Genomic DNA, 22,984 nt, shown 5'->3' on the forward strand with positions numbered 1-22,984 from the left:
TAAAACCCCTATTTACAGAACATATTCATATGAGAAAACTTTTATCATGTATAAATAAATAACTGGACGATGAACATTTTTGCTTTTCTCCTTTTTGAGATATTTGTGATCAAAATATCCCTTAAAATATAATTTGATTCTTTTAACTATATGACTGTAAATTGTTTGATGTATTGATCACCCCAAATGTTAAATCTACAATAATGTTTGCATTCGGTTATGCAACTCATTCCACAAATCACTGCAACTAATGAACCAAACTCTCACCAGAGGTTGGGTTATGCATGCTTCCAGAATCTTGCAAAGCACGACCTCTGGTGAAAGAATGCTTATAAACCTAAGCATGAGTATTTAAACCAATAAATCGATTTGTTTATTTTCTGATTGAGAACTGGAATTATACATTGAGGACGTAGAAAGATTTAAAAGATGTGTTTTGAGAACTTATATTTACGGAAATACATGACAACTTTCTGCACATTTACAGAAATACATGACAACTTTCTGCACTCCTTTCTTTAGCATAGATTCAGTTGATGTGTTCTATGCGCTGCTTAAGGCTCTGGCTCAGATAGCGTCACGTGACCCCGTATAAAAAGGAAAAGTTGGGACTTTTGCTGACCATATCAAGATTTAAAAATTTTCAATTCATTTTAAATCAAATTACTTCATTTATTACATATATTTATTAGATTTTGATTTAATAACACAATGTATATACGAGAGAATAATTTCATTTGAAAAAGACAGATTGTTTTTAAAAAAAAAAATCAAAATCAACATGTACTCGACAATCGATTGACTAGAGCAATCAATTATTATTCTCTCCAAATAATGTGACATCCATACTAAAAATAAAAGGCGTGAAGATATATGTTCTTTACTTAAAGTACCTTTTGCTTGAGTTGATGTTCCAGAAGCTCTATGTGCTGCGTCATCATAGTTCCTTTCTCCCTTTGTTCTTCAATAGCTTTTTCCAAGGCATGGTTTCTTTCTTTTACCAAGATTGCTTCTTCATATTTCTATCCAAAAAAGTTTATTATTAGTATAAATGTAACGAGAAATCACATGCACAAAGTCAGAAAAAAAACAGTACATAAAAAGAACAAAAGGAAAACAATCACTTAACTACCTAAACGCGATCTAACTTAAGTACATGATCTCATTAAGGTGTTCTGTTCGGTTTTTAGATCGCAAAATAAAAGACTGACTGGGATTTTCGAAAACAAAACACGATCTAAAAAAAAACCTATTAAGGTTTGATTATCGACTGATTATAAAGAGATCTGCTAGGACCTTCACTTTGACTTGCTTTAAGGTCACTGAATTGCAAGTATTAGCCAAATAGGGTTAAGTGGAGAGTATGTATATAAGATTTTTGTGTGATCTGATATGACCTGACACTTGGACTACAAACATCATTCAAAATCACTGCATATTATTTGATCACAGGCACCATGTGGGTCAAGTATGAGCCACATTGGAGCAAAGGGAGAGAAAATATACTCCAGACAAGGATTTTTCATATAATTCTGCTACGACCTTCACAGTTGACCTTGAAAATGGGTTCAAGGTCACTACACACCCTTAACTCAAAAGCTCTGCTGGTGTAAGGTATGAGCCAAATAGGGCTCAGTGAAAAAGTATAATTGCTCTGAGAAAAGGATTTTTGCATGGTCTGATATGACCTTGACCCTTTACCTACAAATCTCATTCAAGGTCATGGCACACTCTTTTACATTAGAAACTCTGTGAGGGAAGTATGAGCTATATTTGATCAAGGGAAGAGAATATTTCCCAGACAAGGATTTTATATATTATTCTGTTATGACCTTAACCTTAGACCTTGAAACATGGCTCAGGGTCATTGCCCACCCTTTACCCAAAGGCACTCTTTGGGTGAGGTTATGAGCCATATTGGGTCGAGGGGAGAGAAGCTATGCTTCAGACAAGCTATCTCAAATAGACAGACAGATGGACAGACTGATCACAAACAAATCCACAACACATGCTATCTAAAATGCTCGACCAAACCAACTGCATTATAATTGTGATTATTTATTGCAACCAAATTACTAGATACGTTTATCGCTTACATTTATTTTGGAGACCGGCACGGTCTCCAATTAAAATGTAAGCGATAAACTAAAATAATATTTAGTTAATGTTTACACCTTATTGTATTCATCTGCCATTCCTTAATTAAGCAAATTTATACTTATGCAATGAGCTGTCAATAACCAGAGAGGCAAATTGGGGTTTTTTTTGTACACAATTTAGTTGAATAAATGGAATAAAAATTTTGTAATAGGTTTAATACTTTAAGGAACTTATTTCTTATGCGCATTTAAAAGGCGGTGCAAAGCATGAATTTTTGGACGATTGCCAATCCAGATGATCGCTAAAAGGCTGCAGAGCATTAGCTAGACGCCTTAAAAAGGGTACTTGAGAATTAAAGCCTGCACTCGATATTTTCTCATCAAAAAACCATCAGAAAACAACCATATTTTGCTACAAAACATCAATTTATCAAAATAAGATAATTTTCATGATGTCATTTCCACATTATGAGGTCACTGTGGTAATAACCTTTTACACACTTATTTTCAATATGATTTCAACTATCTGCCACCTTATTTTTAAAGCTCTTTACAAACTAAAATTTTGGGGGCAAAAAATGCAAAATAACTGCACATTGTCCCTTAGTTAGAAAAATAAAGACAAAAAACCTCCACTTTGATGTATTTATATAAAATTAATGTATTTAACAAATAAAAATTACCTTCTTTACTTTTCAACATTAGTGTACAATATATAGAATTAGTACAATGAAAACTGTCTTAAAATCCTCATAATATCTAATCTTAAAAAAAATGCAGATGAACATCTTCAAATGGTGTTCAACATAATTATGTACAAATTTTCAGATTGTTCCATGAAGTGGTAGAAAATTCTATAGGAGGGTTGAAATTTCCACCACACACAGCCAGACAGATGGACAAATGGACAGGGTTAAACCAAATTCCCCCCCCCCCCAACATTTGCAGGGGTATAATTAAAACAAGAATCCCAACGGCCTCATCGCTCAGTGACATGATATCCATAATAAAATCAGCTTTATGAAGTCATACGAAATATCTGGACAATGTTGTAGAATAAATCCTGTATAAACAGATTTTAATTTTTTTTTTGGATATTCTCATTTTAAAATTTAAGCCCCTTTTGTAACAGGATGATACAATAATCACATCACATTTAAGATATTGAGTAGTTCTCAAGAAAATCTTATCACATATATAAACCTTCAGCAAACTTCGAACCCATTGGGCACAAGATGTTGCAAAATAATTTTTAAAAATTTTCCTATGCAAATTAGAACCCCAAATGTGGTCCTGATTTTGACAAACTTGGATCTACAGCTTTATGGGCTAATTAATTTTTGGAGAAGATTTTAAGATATTTTTTTTTAAATATAATCCTATTTAAAAATTTGACACCCTGTTGTGTCCCCAAGGCCTATCGCATGGGAAGATGATTTTTACAAATTTGAATATACCTTTCCAGAGGAAGCTTTCAGTCAACTACCTTTTTTTGGCAAAAAGGAATTTATTGAGATTCTCTCAGACTTTCATTCTTAATATTCCTATTAAAAAAAACTGCCCCCCCCCCCCTATTGTGCCCCCACCCTACTCCCAGGGATAATGATTTTAACAAACTTGAATTTACACAACCCAAGGATGCTTCCAAACAAGTAACAGAATTTCTTGCCAAATGGATTTTGGGGAAAATTAATTTTAAAAATTTCTCTCCGTAATAACCTATAATCCTAAAGATTTTATCCCCCAGTGTGACCCCACCATACCCAAATGTATCATGATTATCACAACTTTGAATCTACACTACCTTAGAATGCATCAATCCAAGTTTCAGCTTTCCTGGCAGTTTCTGAGAAGATTTTTAAAGATTTACTTACTCAATATATTCCTATGTAAAAATTCAAACCCCCATTGTGACCCCATTCCTACCCCCTGGGCACAGGGGTAATAATTTTCACAACTTTGAATCTACAGCACCTGAGGATGATTCAATAGAATTATTAAGTTTCAGCTTTTCTGGCCAAATGGTTTTTAAGAAGATTTCTGACAATTCCTAATTATCTCCCCTTGAAAAAGGGCCTGGTCTTTATTTTCACAACTTTGAATTCCCTTTGCCTAAGGATGCTTTATGCCAAATTTGGTTGGAATTGGCACAGTAGTTCCAGAGAAGATGTTGAAAATGTGAAAAGTTTGTGAAAAGTTTACAGACAGATGACAGACAAAATGTGATCAGAAAAGCCAACTTGAGCCTTCAGCTCAGGTGAACTAAAAACTTTAGTAGATGATTTACATGTATCATTTGGCAAAACTAGTAGTCAAGTTTTGGCTTAAGGGAAGCTCTATGAGCAGTCACAATATCACCAGCAAACTCTCTCAATACAAATACCCAAACCACTATAGAAGTTAAATGGTTACAGTGTAATATCATGAAACACAATTTAAAAGACTAACTGTGAAATAGCTATTTTCTTCAAAATTATTACTACAATGAAACTTCTCTAAACCGGCAGGCTACCGGACCGGACAAAAGAGCCAGTTTACAGGGGGTGCTGGTTTACTGAGGTTCAGTTAAAACTAGCCATTGTTAAGGAAATTATGTATCTGTTTAAGCTATTTATATAAATATAATACATGTATAGATGTACATGTATAATGCTTTTTGTAGCTTATAGTCAGTAATAAGTTTTGATTTAAAAAAAAAAAATTGTGAAAATGAACTAAACATGATAAGAATGATTGTATAATATTTCAAAGTGATCACAAAGATAGAACACCAACGTTGTACATTTACGTGTGTACAAACTCATGTCAAATTTTCTCTGAAAGGCCGCTTATATCAAATTGCGCTTACATTGAAACTCTGATAAAATATTTTAGTTTTGGAAGCATCTGAAATTTTATTTGTGTGTGTGAGTGAATGTAAAATAAAATCAAGTAGATTAAACATTTAATAAAGTCAAATCAAGAATCAAGAAACAGAACTTTATGCCGCTTGTATCATTGACGTTCGATTTATTGCCGAGCTCTAATCTTTACTCAGTGTAGTATAAAATAAAATACAATAACTAAATACGAATCAAATCGATGAATTAAAAATAAAACAATAATAATCACAAAATAAACACACACCAAAAAAGGCTATATGCCGGTTTTGTGAGGGTATATTTCACACGTTTGTTAAAGACCGGCCGATAAAAAACGGCCGGTGTCCGGTATTCAGGGGGTGCCGGTTTTCTAAGGGTTTATATATAAGAAATAAAGAGAGAGCTGGCCGGGACTTTTTAAATCGGCCGATATTGAGGGGGTGCTGGTTTTCAGGGGTGCCGGTTTTGAGAAGTTTCACTGTATATCTATTTCTAGACAGTGTAATTTCCACAATAATTGATGATTTTTTCTAAAATTTTACTTTTACTGCTTAAAAAACAGGTAAAGTTAATTTTTACGAGCTGGGAAAATTGCAAGATCCACCAATGTGCTTCCAATGGGTTGACATGCTTTCATTTTGTTTTCTTTCTGTACTTCCAGTTTTGACTATATCAAATACATGTACATGCACTGATTTAAGAAAGGACTGAAATTTCTTCTTAAATCTGCACACTCCGTTTCTGAATTTATGATCAGCAGCGAAAATTAAAATTCATTTCTTATAAGAAAGCCTAATTGATACATGCATACTTCCATTGAATAATATTGTTTAGTCAGGCAAGAATTTTGGAAAGCTATAACTTGTAAATATGTAATAATGAAAACATCTTACAGAATTCTTTTCCTGCTCCAAGTCAGCCATTCTTTCCTTCACTTCTGTGCTGTGTCTTTTTTCACTGAGGATCTGTATCTCTAAATCTTTTACTTGTGCAGTTATATTTTCAAAATCCAAAATCTAAAATAAGTACCATGAAAGTCTCTTTAAACTTAATATTGTTTCTGTGTGTGTGTCAGAGAAAATCATACATGTACCAATTTAAATCATTCCAAAATACCTTTTCCTTGAGTTTTTGTTCAAGAGCTTTAAATCGCTCTTGAGATGATGCTTCTTTTTCTTGCTGTTTTCTTGTCTCTATTTCCAGTGTGGCATTTTTTTCTCTTTCAATGGCAGCTTCTCTATTTTTCTGTTCATTGTGAGCAATTTAAACCAAAATAGTATACCTCAGCATGCAATAAAAATTCACAAATAATCCGGGAAATTGTGCTATTAAACCAAGAATTTTAGATGAAGTAAGATTAAGTTGATCAGTTTACTTTGTTTTTTTGTTGGGTTTTTTTTTTTTTATTTAAATACAACTTTCACAAAAGAAAGAGCAGATACAAGTGATATAATACATATAACACTTACTGGTATAATAAATTTTGTTAATACATTTCTCTGATATAATATGATTATACAGATGTATATACACAAATGTACATTATCACCAATATAATTTTAGTATTGTCAAGAAAGTTGTTATTTTTGGGGGGTATATATTGGGGGCGAGGGGGTGAGGGAGGGGTAGAAATTGGGTGATTTATCTATAAGTTTAAAAAGAAAATTCACTGACTTACTATAAATTAATCTTGCTCTTGTATTCTTGTACAGATTTAAATACATGCATGCATTTACTTTGTTATGCAATTTTGATTCAAATCACGAAAAACAATGAATTGTGAATTTTCCTAAATACACAATACAGGTATTAGTTATTGTTTCCTTCTTGTTTTCCTTTTTCAAAGGTTACATAAATAACATAACATCAATCCACTGACACATCATGTATGTGTTCATTTAGTATAAGTTTTTACATTAGTTAATACATTTTTGGACCATGCAACAAAATACTAGTAAAAGGTCTGCATTTGTAAAACCTTTATAGTGAAAATATCTTCATTATTTATAGGTAGAGAATTCTGACACATAGATTTAAATAAGTAATTGTCATTTTCCTGAATTTAATAATGTTGTCAATGTCATTCTAATAAATGATATGTGTGACAAAATGGTTCATGTTATTCAATAACATAGTTGATCCCATCTGTGTCTTAAATTAATTACTCTCTCTCTCTCTCTCTCTCTCTCTCTCTCTCTCTCTCTCTCTCTCTCTCTCTCTCATTTCAGTATATACATAAGCAGAGAACAGTTTCTTAATTCTATAAAAAAAAATTACCTGTTCCAACTGTTTCTGCAATTTTCTGAGCTCTGTTGATTTCTCTCCTAAACTTTTTTCAATATTTTTGAATTGATTCTGTATTTCATTTCTCTCGCATATCACAGCTTCTTCAGCTGTTGTAAGCTGCTCAATCTATAAAACCAAATGTCTTTTTGTTTAAAGGAACCGAGCAATGTAAACTGTATAGCAGTAAACATGTAAGCCATGAATAATAGTTTGAACAAATTTCTTTCCATGTAAATTTACATAATAATTTTTTACATTAATTCATTCATTAAGAATTTTTTTCTCTTAATCTGTTTAGTTAAAACATATTTAATGGAATCCCAACTGTGGTCTTTTTCTTGAAGTAGAAATTCAAGATACGTCATGTAAATTAGATAACACAAATCATATACCTATATAATATGTTAACATTTTCCTTCATAATTTCTCATTGATTTACTATTTATTGCAGTTCATTCATGACCATTAAAAAATGACCATGGTTGAAATATAATTGAATATACTACTTATGTGACTCTGTCAGGACTCTGAAAACAGAGTTAACTCTGAAAACAGAGTCTTTTGCTCCATCATGTATTGCAGTAAATGGCATTTCTAATATAAACAATGTGTGAGTAATGTCCCTTAGTTCGGATAAAATCTCATAAACTGGCCAAAAATAAAACCCACCAAATTCATTTTAAAGTTTAAAAAACATTTTTTAACATTTAATTGTCATATTTATGTCATAGGTTTAAAAATATTTACCTGTACATGTATTACGCAAGATAATTTTTAAATTAAAAAATCTACCCATAACTTTGATCGTCCACAACTAAACATTCTGAAAAATATTCATATAAGATGCTAAATTGCCCATATGCTTCCTTAACACCCCCGCTTGGGTTTACTTGAGCAGACCCAGAGTAAACCCCGAAAGTAAACCCAGAGTTTAGTCAACGTAAAAAACCAACAAAAAGAAACAATATTTTTGTACCTATCAATATATCTGGGAAAATGAATTCTTTTGGGTAAAACAAAGTAATCAAGTACAAAACGAGGCTTCTTGTGTTCTACATAACACAATATTGGATTTTGTGCCCAAAATGATCTGACTAAACATTCAAAAATGCTAAGTCATGTATAAAATGCTTTTTAATACACAAAAGTCTTCCAAGTCACTTACAACTTTCATGCCATCGTTTACAGAGTTCAAAAGCAAGGTTAATGTAGCAGAAACTCTTTTTGCATTTTTTTTTAGCTGAACACAACCTACCATTTTCTGTGTCAGATCACTTTACAAAATTCAAAATCAGCAACTGTTAGTTAAAATGCTTCTTTGCAATAAAGTATTACACATAAGTTTTAACACATATTTCTATTGTATATACCTATGAAATGCATGGTAAATATGTCGTGAATGTCGTTACGCGCTCTGACCAGATTTTTTAATTTCCAAATCTAGTCAAGACCAGATTTTCACATGTTGGAGGTTAGCAAGTATGATCAATTCTATTTATTCAAAACAAATAAGACGTTTTCAATCATTGCTAGAACAGTCAATTTTTGTTAGTGATTGAAGCTCTTTTCATTTACACTCTTATCAATTTGTATGTCTGGTGATTTTATATTTCAATACAATACAAAACATAGGTAATGACAGATTACAAAGCTCAGCGAGACAAGGCATTACCTTTATGAAGCATCACCTTTATGAGACCACATTTCACAACAAACACATCTACCAAACAAGTTTGCAGGAGGTAGCACTTTTTTTAGCATCCTTGATTAATTCATCATAATGGAGATCAGGCTCTGCATCTGAAGCTACCTCTGCCATTCATTTATATTATAGTTAAATCAACTATACAAGCTATTATCTTTAACACATGAGACCTGTTCCAAAAACCTAAACCTCGTCCAGACACCTCGTCCAGCATCCAAAAGCTATGGCTCAGATTCAGCATTAAAGCCTGCCTGGTGCATCAGTATCATAAGACGCATCATCCATGCAAGTTTGGTGAAGTTAGGACCAGTATTAACCAAAATATTATCATCAGAGAGCACCTGCTCTGAAAACTTTAACCATCTCTAAAAACCTCATGCATCCAAAACCTATGGCTCAGATACAGCATTCAAGCCTGTCAGGTGCATCAGTATCATAAGATGCACCATCCATTCAAGTTTGGTGAAGTTAGAACCAGTAGTAACTTAGAAATGGCTATCAAAGGGCACCTGCTCCAAAAACCTTAACCTCTTCCAGCATCTGAAATTCATGGTCAAGATTCAGCATCCATGCAAGTTTGGTGAAGATAGGACAAGGAGTAACTTAGATACAGGACTTGGAACAAAAACTTTAATCAGGTTTAGAGGCCAACGCAGACACCAGGGGTATAGCATAAGCTCCCTCAAACTTCTTCTCAGTTAGATAAAAAGTAAAACTTAATGCAATTTACATTTTAATAATGGTTACCATAAAATTCCATGAAAAACACAAAAATATCACTTTTTATGTACATTCGTCCAAACATCCATCTTTGGAGATAAATAACTTTTTTAGATGGAAATAAACTTCTTCAGTAAAACTCGTTTATAGCGAAGTCTTAGGGCACAAGGGATTTACTTTGTAACATCTGTAATCCGTATAAGGAATTTGTAATAATAACTAAAGCCAATTCATTTTATACATGTTTTCTTTCACCAGACTATAATTTTTGCTAATTGAGGCTTAAAATAAAAATAGATTCTTGTGTTACCTATAATAATCGGATTGTAAATTGAAAAATTTATATGAAAATAAATTTATTCGAACTATTATGTTAAATATTTGTGCAAACGTTTTAAACTGTAAAAAAATCATTATAAAAGTGTAAAATTCGTTATTATTCACCATAAATCAGTTCGCTATATTCGTAAATTCTGACTAGATTGTTAGGATACTTTGGTTAAAAAATGTTAAAAATTCCTAATATTAAAGGGTACCTGCAGCCCAGCCGATGTGAAACATATGTTAAAGAGTTTATTTACCAAAATCTAATGCAAAAAACCGCATCGAAATCGGTGCAAAAATAACGGAGTTACGCCTCTTCAAAGTGGCTATTTTTACCTGCTTTGGGAAATCTAATCAAGAGAAAACAGAATTAGGCGATAACGAGGCTTCAGCGGAAGTGACGTCACGAGGTCAACAAGAGGGAAATTTCCTTTCAAAGCTATACAAATTAAATTCGATTTTTCAGCCAAAATGATTGATGTAGGTCTGATGTTTTGACTTATCTTGTTATTTTAAGTATTGTAGATCTAGAAATTTGTATCCGTTATTATTTTATTACAATCGGATTTCTTTTAAAAGGATTTTAAAATTTGTTATTCTCGTCGCCTTTTTACCGATGAATACGATATCTTAAAACGCTTACATAGGCAAATTCATGTTCATTATTCATTTTTTGATTACATAATATCCTTTCACACACGAGTGATCCGAGACAATGACACAGGTAAACAGGTAAACTAACGAAGCCACTGCTCCAGACACACGTGTATCTGGGGTATGTATACACAAGGTACACAAGTCTGGTGAACGAAGAGAGGGTTTCACACCTCTAGGCGGGTAAATTGATTTGTGTATAATAAGCTACTCAATTGTTAAAAGATAAAACAGAGAAATAAATTAGACTGTGTAAAATCAAGCATTCGTCAGCTAAAACATGTGTATAGTCCGTCAATCAGTGATCAAAGAATCATGCATGATACTATTAAATAGTAAATCTAATGTTCGAAGTAAATGCCTTTATTGTTACTTATCTAATCACTTCATAATGACTAAATTTATAATTCAGCAATTGAAACCTTTTTTATGTGATCAAGTAATTATTTCGGAAGTAATTACGTTGTTCTTTATAATTTCTTATTTAATAAAGTGCAACGTTCTTTCGAGCGCTATGGTCGTAATTAAACGCTTTATAACTCCGTATAGCTTAAATTGTAATACTGACAACGAATCATTATGAAATCTGAATAAACTGGAACATTTTGACAAAGGATGTAAATAAATGTAAAATTAAATTCCATTATTGTACTTTTAAAAGAATGCGAGACAGACTTAATCATGCAGCCATCTTGGACTTTCGCCTTGATCCGTTTATAATCCCGTGTTTGTTTGTTAAAGAATGCATACTGTTTTGATTGTTATTGGTCCGATATCAATATCATTGAGTAATCGGGCGACATCATTTGTAATTTTATGCCTTATACGAGGAATAGACCCCGAGTTACCTTTTACGAAATATCATTATGTATTATCAATATTATTAATCAGTTAATAATGTCACTGAGAAATCATTCGAAAGAATGACAATATTAACAAAATATGTTTCTTATAACAATAATGCTTTGATTAATTGTCATTTTGCTACATATGGTGTGCATTTATATGTAAAATGTGTTACACATTTGACGAAATTCATGAAGCAAACAATTGTCCGAATTCGGCATTTTTGTTCGATAAAATACGGGTTAAGCTCAAACAACAGTATAATTAGTCTTCCAGGGTTGATAAGGAAATAAAACAACAGAAAAAATGTTCATATATCAATAAAACAATGCAAGAAAACGAACAGTTTTCATACGATATCCCTGTTTCTCATACAGCGGCGTTGACCCCGTGACGTCACAGTTCATCTCGCGCCAAATCGGCTTGATTCAAAACTCGTTCAGGTGTGAAATCGGGTTTTCCCCAAATATCTCGAAAACTACTTATGCGATCGCTGTAAAATTTTCAGGATGATGTTTTTACACATAGATCTCCATTATATCAAAAACTGACCGGCACTGCAGGTACCCTTTAACATATGGATATTAAAAGACATCAATGACAACAACACTTACTCAAATGTAAGAATTGCTCATGTTAGCTTTGATGAGCACAATGTGACAAAAATGTGTAATTTAATATAGCCATATAAGAGTACATTTACAGCCTACAAACACAAAAGGTTGTTAAATTTCCTGGACTTTAAATCAGATGAATTTACCTTTGACTGAGATTCAATCTCTAGCTGATGAAGTTTCAGCTGTACAGTGTGCAGTTTTTCAGCCTTTTCTTCAAAGGCAGATTTCTGTTTGTGTAATAAATCTCCTGTTGTTTGTAACTCCCCTTTCACTTCATTTAATTCTCTATGAAGATTTTCGATTTTGTGTTCACTGTCTGATTTCTGTTCATCTAATGAATGCTCAAGTTGTGATATTTTGTTTTGTAGTAAGGTCTGAAAAAAGGTATTTCAATGCATGACACACTATTTTAATTTATTGACACATCTTTAAATTAATTAAAGACAACACCAAAATGAAGATAAATATCAACAAATATCAAGCTCAACAAAACTTTATTTCAAAAATTAGATAAAAAAAACTGTAATTAGTACCACACTAAAAGAACTAGAGGTCATCTTAGCTTTAAAAGCTATTAAACAGAAGAAGCTTATTTTTAAAATGAAAAGGACTCTAGATTCTTTAAACAAGAGGCCCATGGGCCACATCGCTCATCTGAGGAACAATAGGTATGATAAAATCAGCTTAATGGAGTCATATTACAAACTATCTGGACAATGTACAATAATACATGTGATCCTGTATAAATAAAATCCATTTTCCCCCTGGATATTCTTATGTTTATATTCATTAGTCCCTTTAATAACAAGATGATTTTATAGTCATATCACATGTTGAGTAATGTAGTTCTCAAAAAGATCCTTAACAATTGTTTATATATGGAATATAAACCTACATCAAACACTGAACCTTCTTGTGAGGCCGAAGAATTGTCCTGGGGCCAAAGTCTTAACAATTACAGTAAAACTCGGTTATAGCAAAGTCCTAGGGACCGATGAATTTACTTCGTTATATCCATAATTCTTTATATTCGTATAATGAATAATGTTTTCTTTCACCAGACAATAACTTTTGCTGATTACGGCTTAAAATAAAAAGTACACTTCATTGATACCTTTAATAATTGGATTATGAGTCGAAAAATTTATATAAAAAGAAATTCATTCAAACTACTATGCTAAATGGTAGTGCAAACTTTTTTAACTGTAAAGAAATTCGTTATAAAATTGTTAAATTTCGTTAATATTTACCTCTGCAGGACTCAAAATCAGTTCGCAATATCCATAAATTCATTATATCCGAATTCGTTATATCCAAAAAAATTGGAAAAGATTTGTTAAGAATTTGACCGGGGACTCAAAAAAAAATTCGCTACATCCGAGAATTTGCTATAACCGTGTTTGTACTAAACGAGTTTTACTCTATAAAGAATCATCTGGCTGATTAGTTTCTGAGAAGAAGATTTTTAAAGATTTACTCTACATATTCCTATGTAAAACTTTGACTGCCCCCCCCTCCATCCATTGTGGACCCACCCTACTCCTGGGGGTGTCATCATTTTCACATCTTTGAATTTACACTACCTGAGGATGCTTCCACAAAAGTTTCAGCTTTCCTGGCTGATTAGTTTTTGAGAAGAAGATTTTTGAAGATTTACTCCATATGTTCCTATGTAAAACCTTAACCCCCCCCCCCTCAATGTAGCCCCATCCAACCCCCAGGGATCATGATTTTCATAACTTTATATGTTCCTATGTAAAACTTTAACATCCCCCCAATGTGGCCTCACCCAATCCCCACAGATCATGATTTTCACAACTTTGAATCTATATACCTGAGGATGCTTCCACACAAGTTTCAGCTTTCCTGGCTGATTAGTTTCTGAGATGAAGATTTTTGAAGATTTACTCTATATGTTCCTATGTAAAACTTTATTTTAAAAAAATAACTATATCCAAAAGAAAACAAGAATAGAATTCCTGGGTCCCCCGCCGGTCAAGCAGTATACTAGTATCGAGTCTATCGACCAAGGCTGATTTAGGAACTTGACCAAGGTACGGTATTAGTGGTATTAACATTTGGTATAAATTTAATGAAAATCCGTCAAAATTTGTAGGCATGAGAGCGCTTACAAGGTCAATTTTTGGATAAAACGGATCATTATTGTGGTCAAAGTCCCATAACTCCAACAAAAAGTATCTACCAATGCTGGTTTTCGAACTTGACCAAAGTATTAGTGGTATAAACATTTGGTATAAATTTAATGAAAATCCGTCAAAATTTGTAGGCATGAGAGCGCTTACAAGGTCAATTTTTGGATAAAACGGAGTCATTATTGTGGTCAAAGTCCCAAAACTCCAACAAAAAGTATCGACCAATGCTGATTTTCGAACTTGACCAAGGTAATAGTGGTATAAACATTTGGTATAAATTGCCCGACATTTCTATGTCCCCGCTCTGTGTTGCGGCGGGGGACAATAATGTAATAAATTTTCATTAAATAAATCTTGGGCAGAACAAATTAGGCCTGGTCACCTTAATCAGTGCATAAGTCACTCATTAAGCTACATGATACAGGCAAAATACAGGCATATTTTACTTCTCAGTATTTTTCTGGATTTGTCAATAAAAGAAAAGAGCATTTGTAAAGGTTTTACCTTTTCATGCTTTAACTGGTTAATTACTGTTTCTGTTCCTTCTCCAGCGTCAATCTAAAAGTAAATCATGAAATCAAACTTTAAGATAAATTGGAATGATGAATTCAACATTCTACAAATAATTATGGTAAAAAGAAACAGATCATTCGGGTGTCCCAACTAAACAAGAGGCCCATGGGCCACATCGCTCACTGAGCAACAATCGCCATTATAAAATAAGCTTAAAGCCCCTTTCACAATTGGTGCACAATCAGAAGCGACAAAATATTTACGTCGATTGTGTGACCAAAAAATTAGATATGAATCGTAAACTGTTGCTGAAATAATCGCATTTGAAAGAGTATTCGTATGAAATTTGCACGATCTAAGCGAGCGTGGTGCGATGTAAACGCATTAAATCTTGCGATATATCTTGCGTCTATATGCGACTGTTGTACAATGAAAGCGACTGTTGAAAGATAATGCGATACGATCGTGGGAGAAACCAGGTGATCGGATGATTAATGCAATTGGACATGCATTCCATGGTACGAATACTCGTGCGTTTCAGAGGGGGTATAATTAATACCGCCCATTTCCAATGCTCTTCAGTAGACATAGTGAAAAGCGAGAGAACATGCCACCCAAGAAGATACAGAGATGTAGCAGCATTTATTATATACTTCAATATGATTATTCTAATATATCTGATTGGTCTAGAAAGTCACATGACAGGGCGATTTCATAGGAATGAAAAAGCCGAGAATAGCATACGACGTAAAGAAATATGATTAAATCAAAAATATTCAATCACTATGATTCTCTCTATATCACAAAAGCAACTCAACTATCTATGATTCGAAATTAAAAAAGAAAAGTGAGACAGTTACATAGGAAATCAAACAATCACGACGTTATTGCTATTGCAAAGTCAGACAATTTTTAGAAATCAACATATTTTATTTTATCATATGTTGTTCGATATAATAAAATGTTTATTGCATTTATGTTCATATGGCGAAGTATGATTTTTCCTGCAGTAATCTTCATATTTCCCTCACCATCCAGGCACGTAGCATCGTTTTTGAAAGTGGGGGGGCCAGACTCATCCAAAAAATCTTGACAAGCAAAAAAAAAAGAAAAAAAAAAAAGGGAAATTTAAACTTTTCCAAAAAATCCTAATCCGGGGGGGGGGGGGGGGGGGGGGGGCTGGCGTAGTAATATAACTTCAATTTCACTCCTCATTTCCTTATTTTCATATCAATTTTTTACATACACCCGAAAAAGTGGGGGGGCCAACACCATGATAATTCAATTTTTTATATGTAAATTTTAAAAAATTTGTTGCTGCAAGAAAAAGTGGGGGGGCCAGGCCCCCCCTGGCCCCCCCTGATGCTACGTGCCTGCCATCATGCAATAAATGTATGTAGTCAATTGTGATCTGAAACAGAGATGCTTATACAGGGTATATACTAGTGGCAAAGCATGGTATATTGAGGCTGATAAGTCGTGCAATGATTGTAAACGTTGCATGATTACATGAGACATTTTGAGCAAAAGTCTCATGGTCGCAAAACACACGCATATATAGCAGTGATTCATTTTACAACCTTTAAAAATCATGCATCACTCTTGCGAGTACACAAAATGTTGTAAAATGTTCCTACTATTGTTTGTGCGCTGCATTGCAATGATTTGGATCACATTCGGTAGCGTCTGATTAGTGTGCATGTTCACTATTTTGAGGAGACTATATGCGAGCACTAAAACGCATGCAACAAATGCGAAACCTCATGCAAGGTATGCGAGAGCTCCTGCTATGTATGAGAGATCTCGTGCGAATCTAAAAAATTCCATTCGCAAGGTGTTGTAAAGTGCTTGTGCGCCAATTGTGAAAGGGCCTTTATGGAGTCATACACAAAATAACTGGACATTGTAGTTTATTATAATCTGTATAAAATAAGTTCAAATTTTTTCACCTGAATATTCTAATGTTTATTCTCTCTATCTCATCTTTAGTTACAGGGTAATTAGTCAGTTACATATTCATCATTGCAGTCTAAAGAAGATCTTATACAATTGTTTAAATATCTATACTACTATATTAAAATAATACTCAAATTTTTTACTAGCTTTAATACCGAGAAATCAAAAGAGTACTGTCTCTTGTTTTATACATTTTAAACATCATTGGTACTTGCAGATTACCAATTTGTTTTTATTTTTTCTCAATCAAACTTCGCTAAATAAAAATCAACAAAAATTCCTTCAAAAATCCGGAAATCATCTGGATTATTTGGATTTTACAATCTTGCGAATGCGCATTACATTCACACTAAATCATGGGAGGCTCTTTAGTATTTGTTTCCACAATATCACATTTGCATGGATAAAGTCAAAAACAATATTACAAATATATGTAAATTTTCATTGAAAATTTTTCATATATTCTGTTCATCAAAGGAAATACGGGAGATAACTCCAACTCAGTGCATTTAATATGAAAAATCCCGAGAGTTTCGAATGTCAACATGGTGTGTAAATAGACCCCTTCACGGTAACTGCGGTATTGATCTTCTGCAGGTAAAATGACATAGTTTTGTGAAAGATTTTTTTTTTTTTTTTTTTTTTTTTTTATTCATTTTCAATACAAATACATCTATACCATCATTCACACCACACCACTCCCACACAGATTGGGAAAGTAAATATAAAAATAATAATACAATAATGATAGGGTCTTACTACACATTATGCCACGTCAAAGAGGCATACCCATCATGACCATTTCTTTTGGTAAAATCTATTTTCCAACATTAGTTTCTCTAAAGAATAGTAATTTTGTAAATATTTCACAATATTCTCAAATGCAATATTAGCAGATTTTCTGGATTGACTAAAGATATGTCTCTTAACTAACATGATAATTAGGTTTATAGCTAAGTATTTCTTTTCTGGAACACCAAAAATAACAGTTTTGGCATCAAATACAATTCTTTCACCAGACTTTCTAAAAATCCAATCAGACATTAATAACCATATCCGAAAAATAGATGGACAGTAAAAGAAGAGATGTGTAATTGTTTCTGGTTCTAAAAAACATATTGAACATAGTGGGGAATTTTTAATTTTACACATGTGTAGTATTTTGTTAGTACCTAATATTCTGTGGATAATTCTATAGTTAAACCATATCAGTCCTGAATCTTTTGTGGCAGATCTAGGGTTTGAATAAGCCTGTTTCCAGTTAAAATCTAGAGGTAAATTTAAATTGAAGGCCCATTTGTTTTCACAAATAGGTTTATGATTAGATTTTACCATCAAGTGATCATAGATATTCCGTGCTCCTTTTTTACACAAGCAAAGTATTTTGATAGATTCAGGTTGGTATGGTTTGATTATTACTTGATGTGAAAACTGCTTAACATTTGGCCAAGCACAAATAATTGCACGTTTCAAACCTTCATAAGTAGTAAATGGAATCTTAACTGGATATTCATTAGTGATTCTCTCATAACTAATGAATTCACCTTGAGTATCAAATAAATCATGAACAATATGAAACCCTTTCTCATAAAGAGCCTTACAAAATACATATCTATTTTGAATCTTTACTTTATTATTGTACCATAGTGGCTCAAGCATGATATTGATATTATCTGTCTCTATAGTTTCCAAAAAATCACATAAATAAAATAAGGTTTCTTTCCAAAAATTATTACGAGTGGCTTTTGTCCTCTGTCTACAATATTCAGGTCCAAACTGACATAGTTTATAAGTATGACACCCAGTTATTTCAGAAAAAATACTTATCCAGCTTGAGTTAGTTGTTAAAAGTCTCCTAATCCATGTTAGTTTAAGAGACTTAATAAATATTTCAACATTTGTCATTCTGCATCCCCCTTTTTCATAATTTAATTGCAATGTTTTTCGAGATATTTTGTCTATTTTATTTTCCCAAATAAAATTATACAGTGTTTTTTTCAAATTGCCGTATCCATTGACTACTTGGTTTTGGAAGAGAGGTAAACAAATGTGTGAATTTTGATAAAAGTAAACTTTTAACAACTGTAATTTTTCCCAATGTTGAAATATTTCTTTTTAACCAGTGGTTAATTTCTTTCTGAACTAGTTTTAGTTTATTATCAAAATTCAGTTGTTCCATGTTTTTTAGGTTAGCAGTATATGTTACTCCGAGAATTGTAAAAGGTTCTGTCGTCCATTGTAAACCAGTATCACTGCAAATTGTATTTGAATTAATTTTTGAGCCAATCCAGACTGCTTTTGTGAAAGATGACGTAACGTCAATTGTTTCAATTATGTCATTTAATTATCTACCAATTAAAACTTCAACAAAGTATATCAATTTGCCCTGCAAGAGAGTAGTACTGCAGTTATCGTGAAAGGGCCTATTCGAAACGAGTGGAAAACGTTGGTGAAAAAGTGTTGAATTCTCCATTAATATAAATTAAATTTTTAGATGAAAGATATTGATTTGATATGAATAATTTAACTGTTGTTTTCAATGCAGCTTCATTAATTTTCTCAAAAATCGTTTCTGAGCAATTCTACAGTTTTTTGCTTCATGACGGGTATATGGGAGGCATTTTAATATTTTTCGTAAATGTCCGATATCATATACAATGCACGCATGGGTCAAAGTCTAGTTTATTATAATATTTATTGTTCGATATTACACCAATTGGTGGAATGAACTATATGGAAAGAAGATTCAATTAAAAAAATTCCTATAGATATGAAGAATAAAATTGTGCCTCAATGCGCTCAATTCAAAACATTCAATAATTTAATTGGTCTTCCCCATCATAAACGAATGTTGTTTACCTGGCGTAAACTCCCCTGACTTTTTAACCTTACTCACTTGATTGATGAATACCTTTGAATGAAAAGTGTTGTAACGTGACATGTAAAAGAGTTATTATAGTCAATGTATTGACAGGCATATCACTGTGTTTTACTAAGACCCACCCATTTTTTCATCTTTATTCAAAACAACAAATGGCTACGAACCAGGATGATTTTACGCTGTGATATTTTCTTAGAAATAGCGATAATGCCTTTACCCCCGTAACAAAATGTGTCAGAACTATGGAAACTGATTTAACGGTGTCGGTTTTTATTTACTCGTGACTGAAAAACTATTAAAATTAATGTGGAATTCATATAATTCATCGTATAAAGAGGGGGCCCTAGAAAGTAGTTACAGAATATCATCTTTAAAAAATTTTGTACAAGTATTTAAATTTTAGCCAGACATTTCTAATGATCAACCATAATTTCAGTGCAATCGAAGAATTATAAGTATTTCCTATTCAGCATTAAAATGTAAACAAATGATGGCCTCATATCTGTGTACACAGCACTGTATTTTGCTTATATTTGAAGCTTAACACTCAAATATGGTTAGTAAATAAAAATTGCATACAATTACACAGAACATATTTCCGTCAGCAATATTAAACTCTGTTTAAACTGAGTAAACTCGAGAAAATTCTGAGCATCTCAACAAAACACATTGCATTAATCCATTACGCAAAAGATCATATGTATGAATTACCAATAGAATGAATTGTATTCTAGTACTTTGTTAATACATCAGATTTTTCTAAATTTGCACAGGTAAACAGTCAACTGTCTGATTTATGTGTGATTTGATACGTAAAAATTGCAGAATACAGGCGATAGTTCCCCAGGTTACATAGCATAAATATTATGAAAACACAACTGTCGAATGTGAAAACTGTCAAAGCATTGAAATATTTAACCTCAATTTACTTCACAAAATCGGCACCAATGTATCTGGCATGTTTCAAAGATTTCCTTTGCACGCGAACTGTTGGACAACATTTGTGAGATCGACCTGTTTATCATTCAACATGGCTGCTTTAAACAAAGAACCGTCGCGTTTTAGAAGTATGGAATACCGAACCCAAAGTTATAATCTGATCAAAACACGCATTTCCTTGATTATTTTTTTCGCAATAACTCAGATCTGAGTAAGAATTAGCTCATGATTTTTGCAATTTATATTTTCCTTTCCATAAAGATTATTTATGCTAAATTACAATGAAAATGATTCAGAAGTTCTTGAGAAGAAGATTTTTAAAAATGCACCCCCCTTTTTCTACATTTTCGAGGTTTTCTACGCTTTGATTAAAGATCGACCTTTCATATTTGCCTTCCCATAAGGAAGATTTGTGCTTAATTTGGTTGAAATTGGCAAAGCAGTTTAAGAGAAGAAGTTCAAAATGTTGAAAGTTTACAGACGGACAGACAGATGGTCAGACAGATGGACGGACAGATGGACAACGGACAAAATGTGATCAGAATAGCTCATTTGAGCTTTCAGCTCAAGTGAGCTAAAAATGGGGTTTTGTTTGTCTTTTTAAAACAAATTTTTCCTAAACCTATGAGCTTGGGTTACTTTAAGCTTAGAATTAACTTTTGACAGCCAAAGGATGCTTCAAGTTACAGCTTTTACAGATTTTTTCTTTTAATTCATATGCAAAATTTTGACCCCTAATGTGGTCCTGATTATGGCCCCACCCTACCCCCAGGGATCATGTTTGAAACAAACTTGAATCTACACTACCTGAGGATGTTTCCACATAAGTGACAGTTTTTCTGGCCATATGGTTTTTGAGAAGAAGATTTTGAAAAATGCATCAAATTTTCAATAATTCTAATAATTCTAAATTATCTCCCTTTTAAAGAAAACATGGCCCTTTATTTGAAAAAACTTGAAACCCCTTCCCTCAAGGATGCTTTGACTCAGGTGAGCTAAAAATATCCTATTCTGAAATCTGTAGCTTGAGTTTTCCATACTTATAAGGGTGCCCTATATGCAATATTACGGAAAAAAATAAGTAAGATCAACAGCTTGTATTTTTGTAAAACTTTACTATTAAAAATGAATCCATATAACATGCACATCGCTGATATACTTATTGATTGATTGACAAAACAAAAACTTTCTACCTTGAAAACTGTAGGAAAAATTATCTGCACAATAGGGGTACCCTATATGTATTATGCAAAGTTCAAAAGCTGGTATTTTTTGCATACATAAATTATCAAAAAATCAAGATCTAAGTAATATGCACATCTCATATTCACAATTGATCTCCAAACCAAACCTCCATATCTTGACAAGAATAGAATTCCTGGGTCCCCCGCCGGTCAAGCTGTCTAGTATCGAGTCCATCGACCAAGGCTGATTTAGGAACTTGGCCAAGGTAATAGTGGTATAAACATTTGGTATAAATTTAATGAAAATCCGTCAAAATTTGTAGGCATGAGAGCGCTTACAAGGCCAATTTTCGGATAAACTGGAGTCATTATTGTGGTCAAAGTCCCATAACTCCAACAAAAAGGATCGACCAATGCTGATTTTCGAACTTGACCAAAGTATTATTGATATAAACATTTGGTATAAATCTAATGAAAATCCGTCAAAATTTGTAGGCATGAGAGCGCTTACAAGGCCAATTTTTGGATAAAACGGAGTCATTATTGCGGTCAAAGTCCAATAACTCCAACAAAAAGTATCGACCAATGCTGATTTTCGAACTTGACCAAAGTATTAGTGGTATAAACATTTCGTATAAATTTAATGAAAATCTATTAAAATTTGTAGGCATGAGAGCACTTACAAGGCCAATTTTTGGATAAAACAGAGTCATTATTGCGGTCAAAGTCTCATAACTCCAACAAAAAGTATCAATCAATGCTGATTTTCGAACTTGACCAAGGTAATAGTGGTATAAACATTTGGTATAAATTTAATGAAAATCCGTCAAAATTTGTAGGCATGAGAGCGCTTACAAGGTCAATTTTTGGATAAAACGGAGTCATTATTGCGGCCAAAGTCCCATAACTCCAACAAAACATATCGACCAATGCTGATTTTCGAACTTGATCAAGGTAATAGTGGTATAAACATTTGGTATAAATTTAATGAAAATCCGTCAAAATTTGTAGGCATGAGAGCGCTTACAAGGTCAATTTTTGGATAAAACAGAGTCATTATTGCGGTCAAAGTCTCATAACTCCAACAAAACATATCGACCAATGCTGATTTTCGAACTTGACCAAGGTAATAGTGGTATAAACATTTGCTATAAATTTAATGAAAATCCGTCAAAATTTGTAGGCATGAGAGCGCTTACAAGGTCAATTTTTGGATAAAACAGAGTCATTATTGCGGTCAAAGTCT

The 22,984-nt window shown here is 32.8% G+C and overlaps 1 protein-coding gene across 4 annotated transcripts in view; it reads right to left on the reverse strand.

The window, feature by feature from the left end:
• LOC105317406 (early endosome antigen 1) overlaps positions 1 to 22,984 on the reverse strand; it is a 108,875-nt gene that overhangs the window by 51,655 nt on the left and 34,236 nt on the right. For all 4 annotated transcript variants that reach the window (XM_034451183.2, XM_034451182.2, XM_034451184.2 and 1 more), the window contains exons 16-21: positions 14,770 to 14,823; positions 12,256 to 12,486; positions 7,238 to 7,372; positions 6,077 to 6,205; positions 5,854 to 5,976; positions 894 to 1,022 (exon numbers count right to left, since the gene is read on the reverse strand). In XM_034451183.2, coding sequence (XP_034307074.2) covers positions 894 to 1,022; positions 5,854 to 5,976; positions 6,077 to 6,205; positions 7,238 to 7,372; positions 12,256 to 12,486; positions 14,770 to 14,823 — 801 coding nt within the window. The remainder of the gene's footprint in view (positions 1 to 893; positions 1,023 to 5,853; positions 5,977 to 6,076; positions 6,206 to 7,237; positions 7,373 to 12,255; positions 12,487 to 14,769; positions 14,824 to 22,984) is intronic.

The sequence above is a fragment of the Magallana gigas genome, chromosome 4 (assembly GCF_963853765.1).
Source record: "Magallana gigas chromosome 4, xbMagGiga1.1, whole genome shotgun sequence".
NCBI classification, from domain to species: Eukaryota; Metazoa; Mollusca; class Bivalvia; order Ostreida; family Ostreidae; genus Magallana; species Magallana gigas.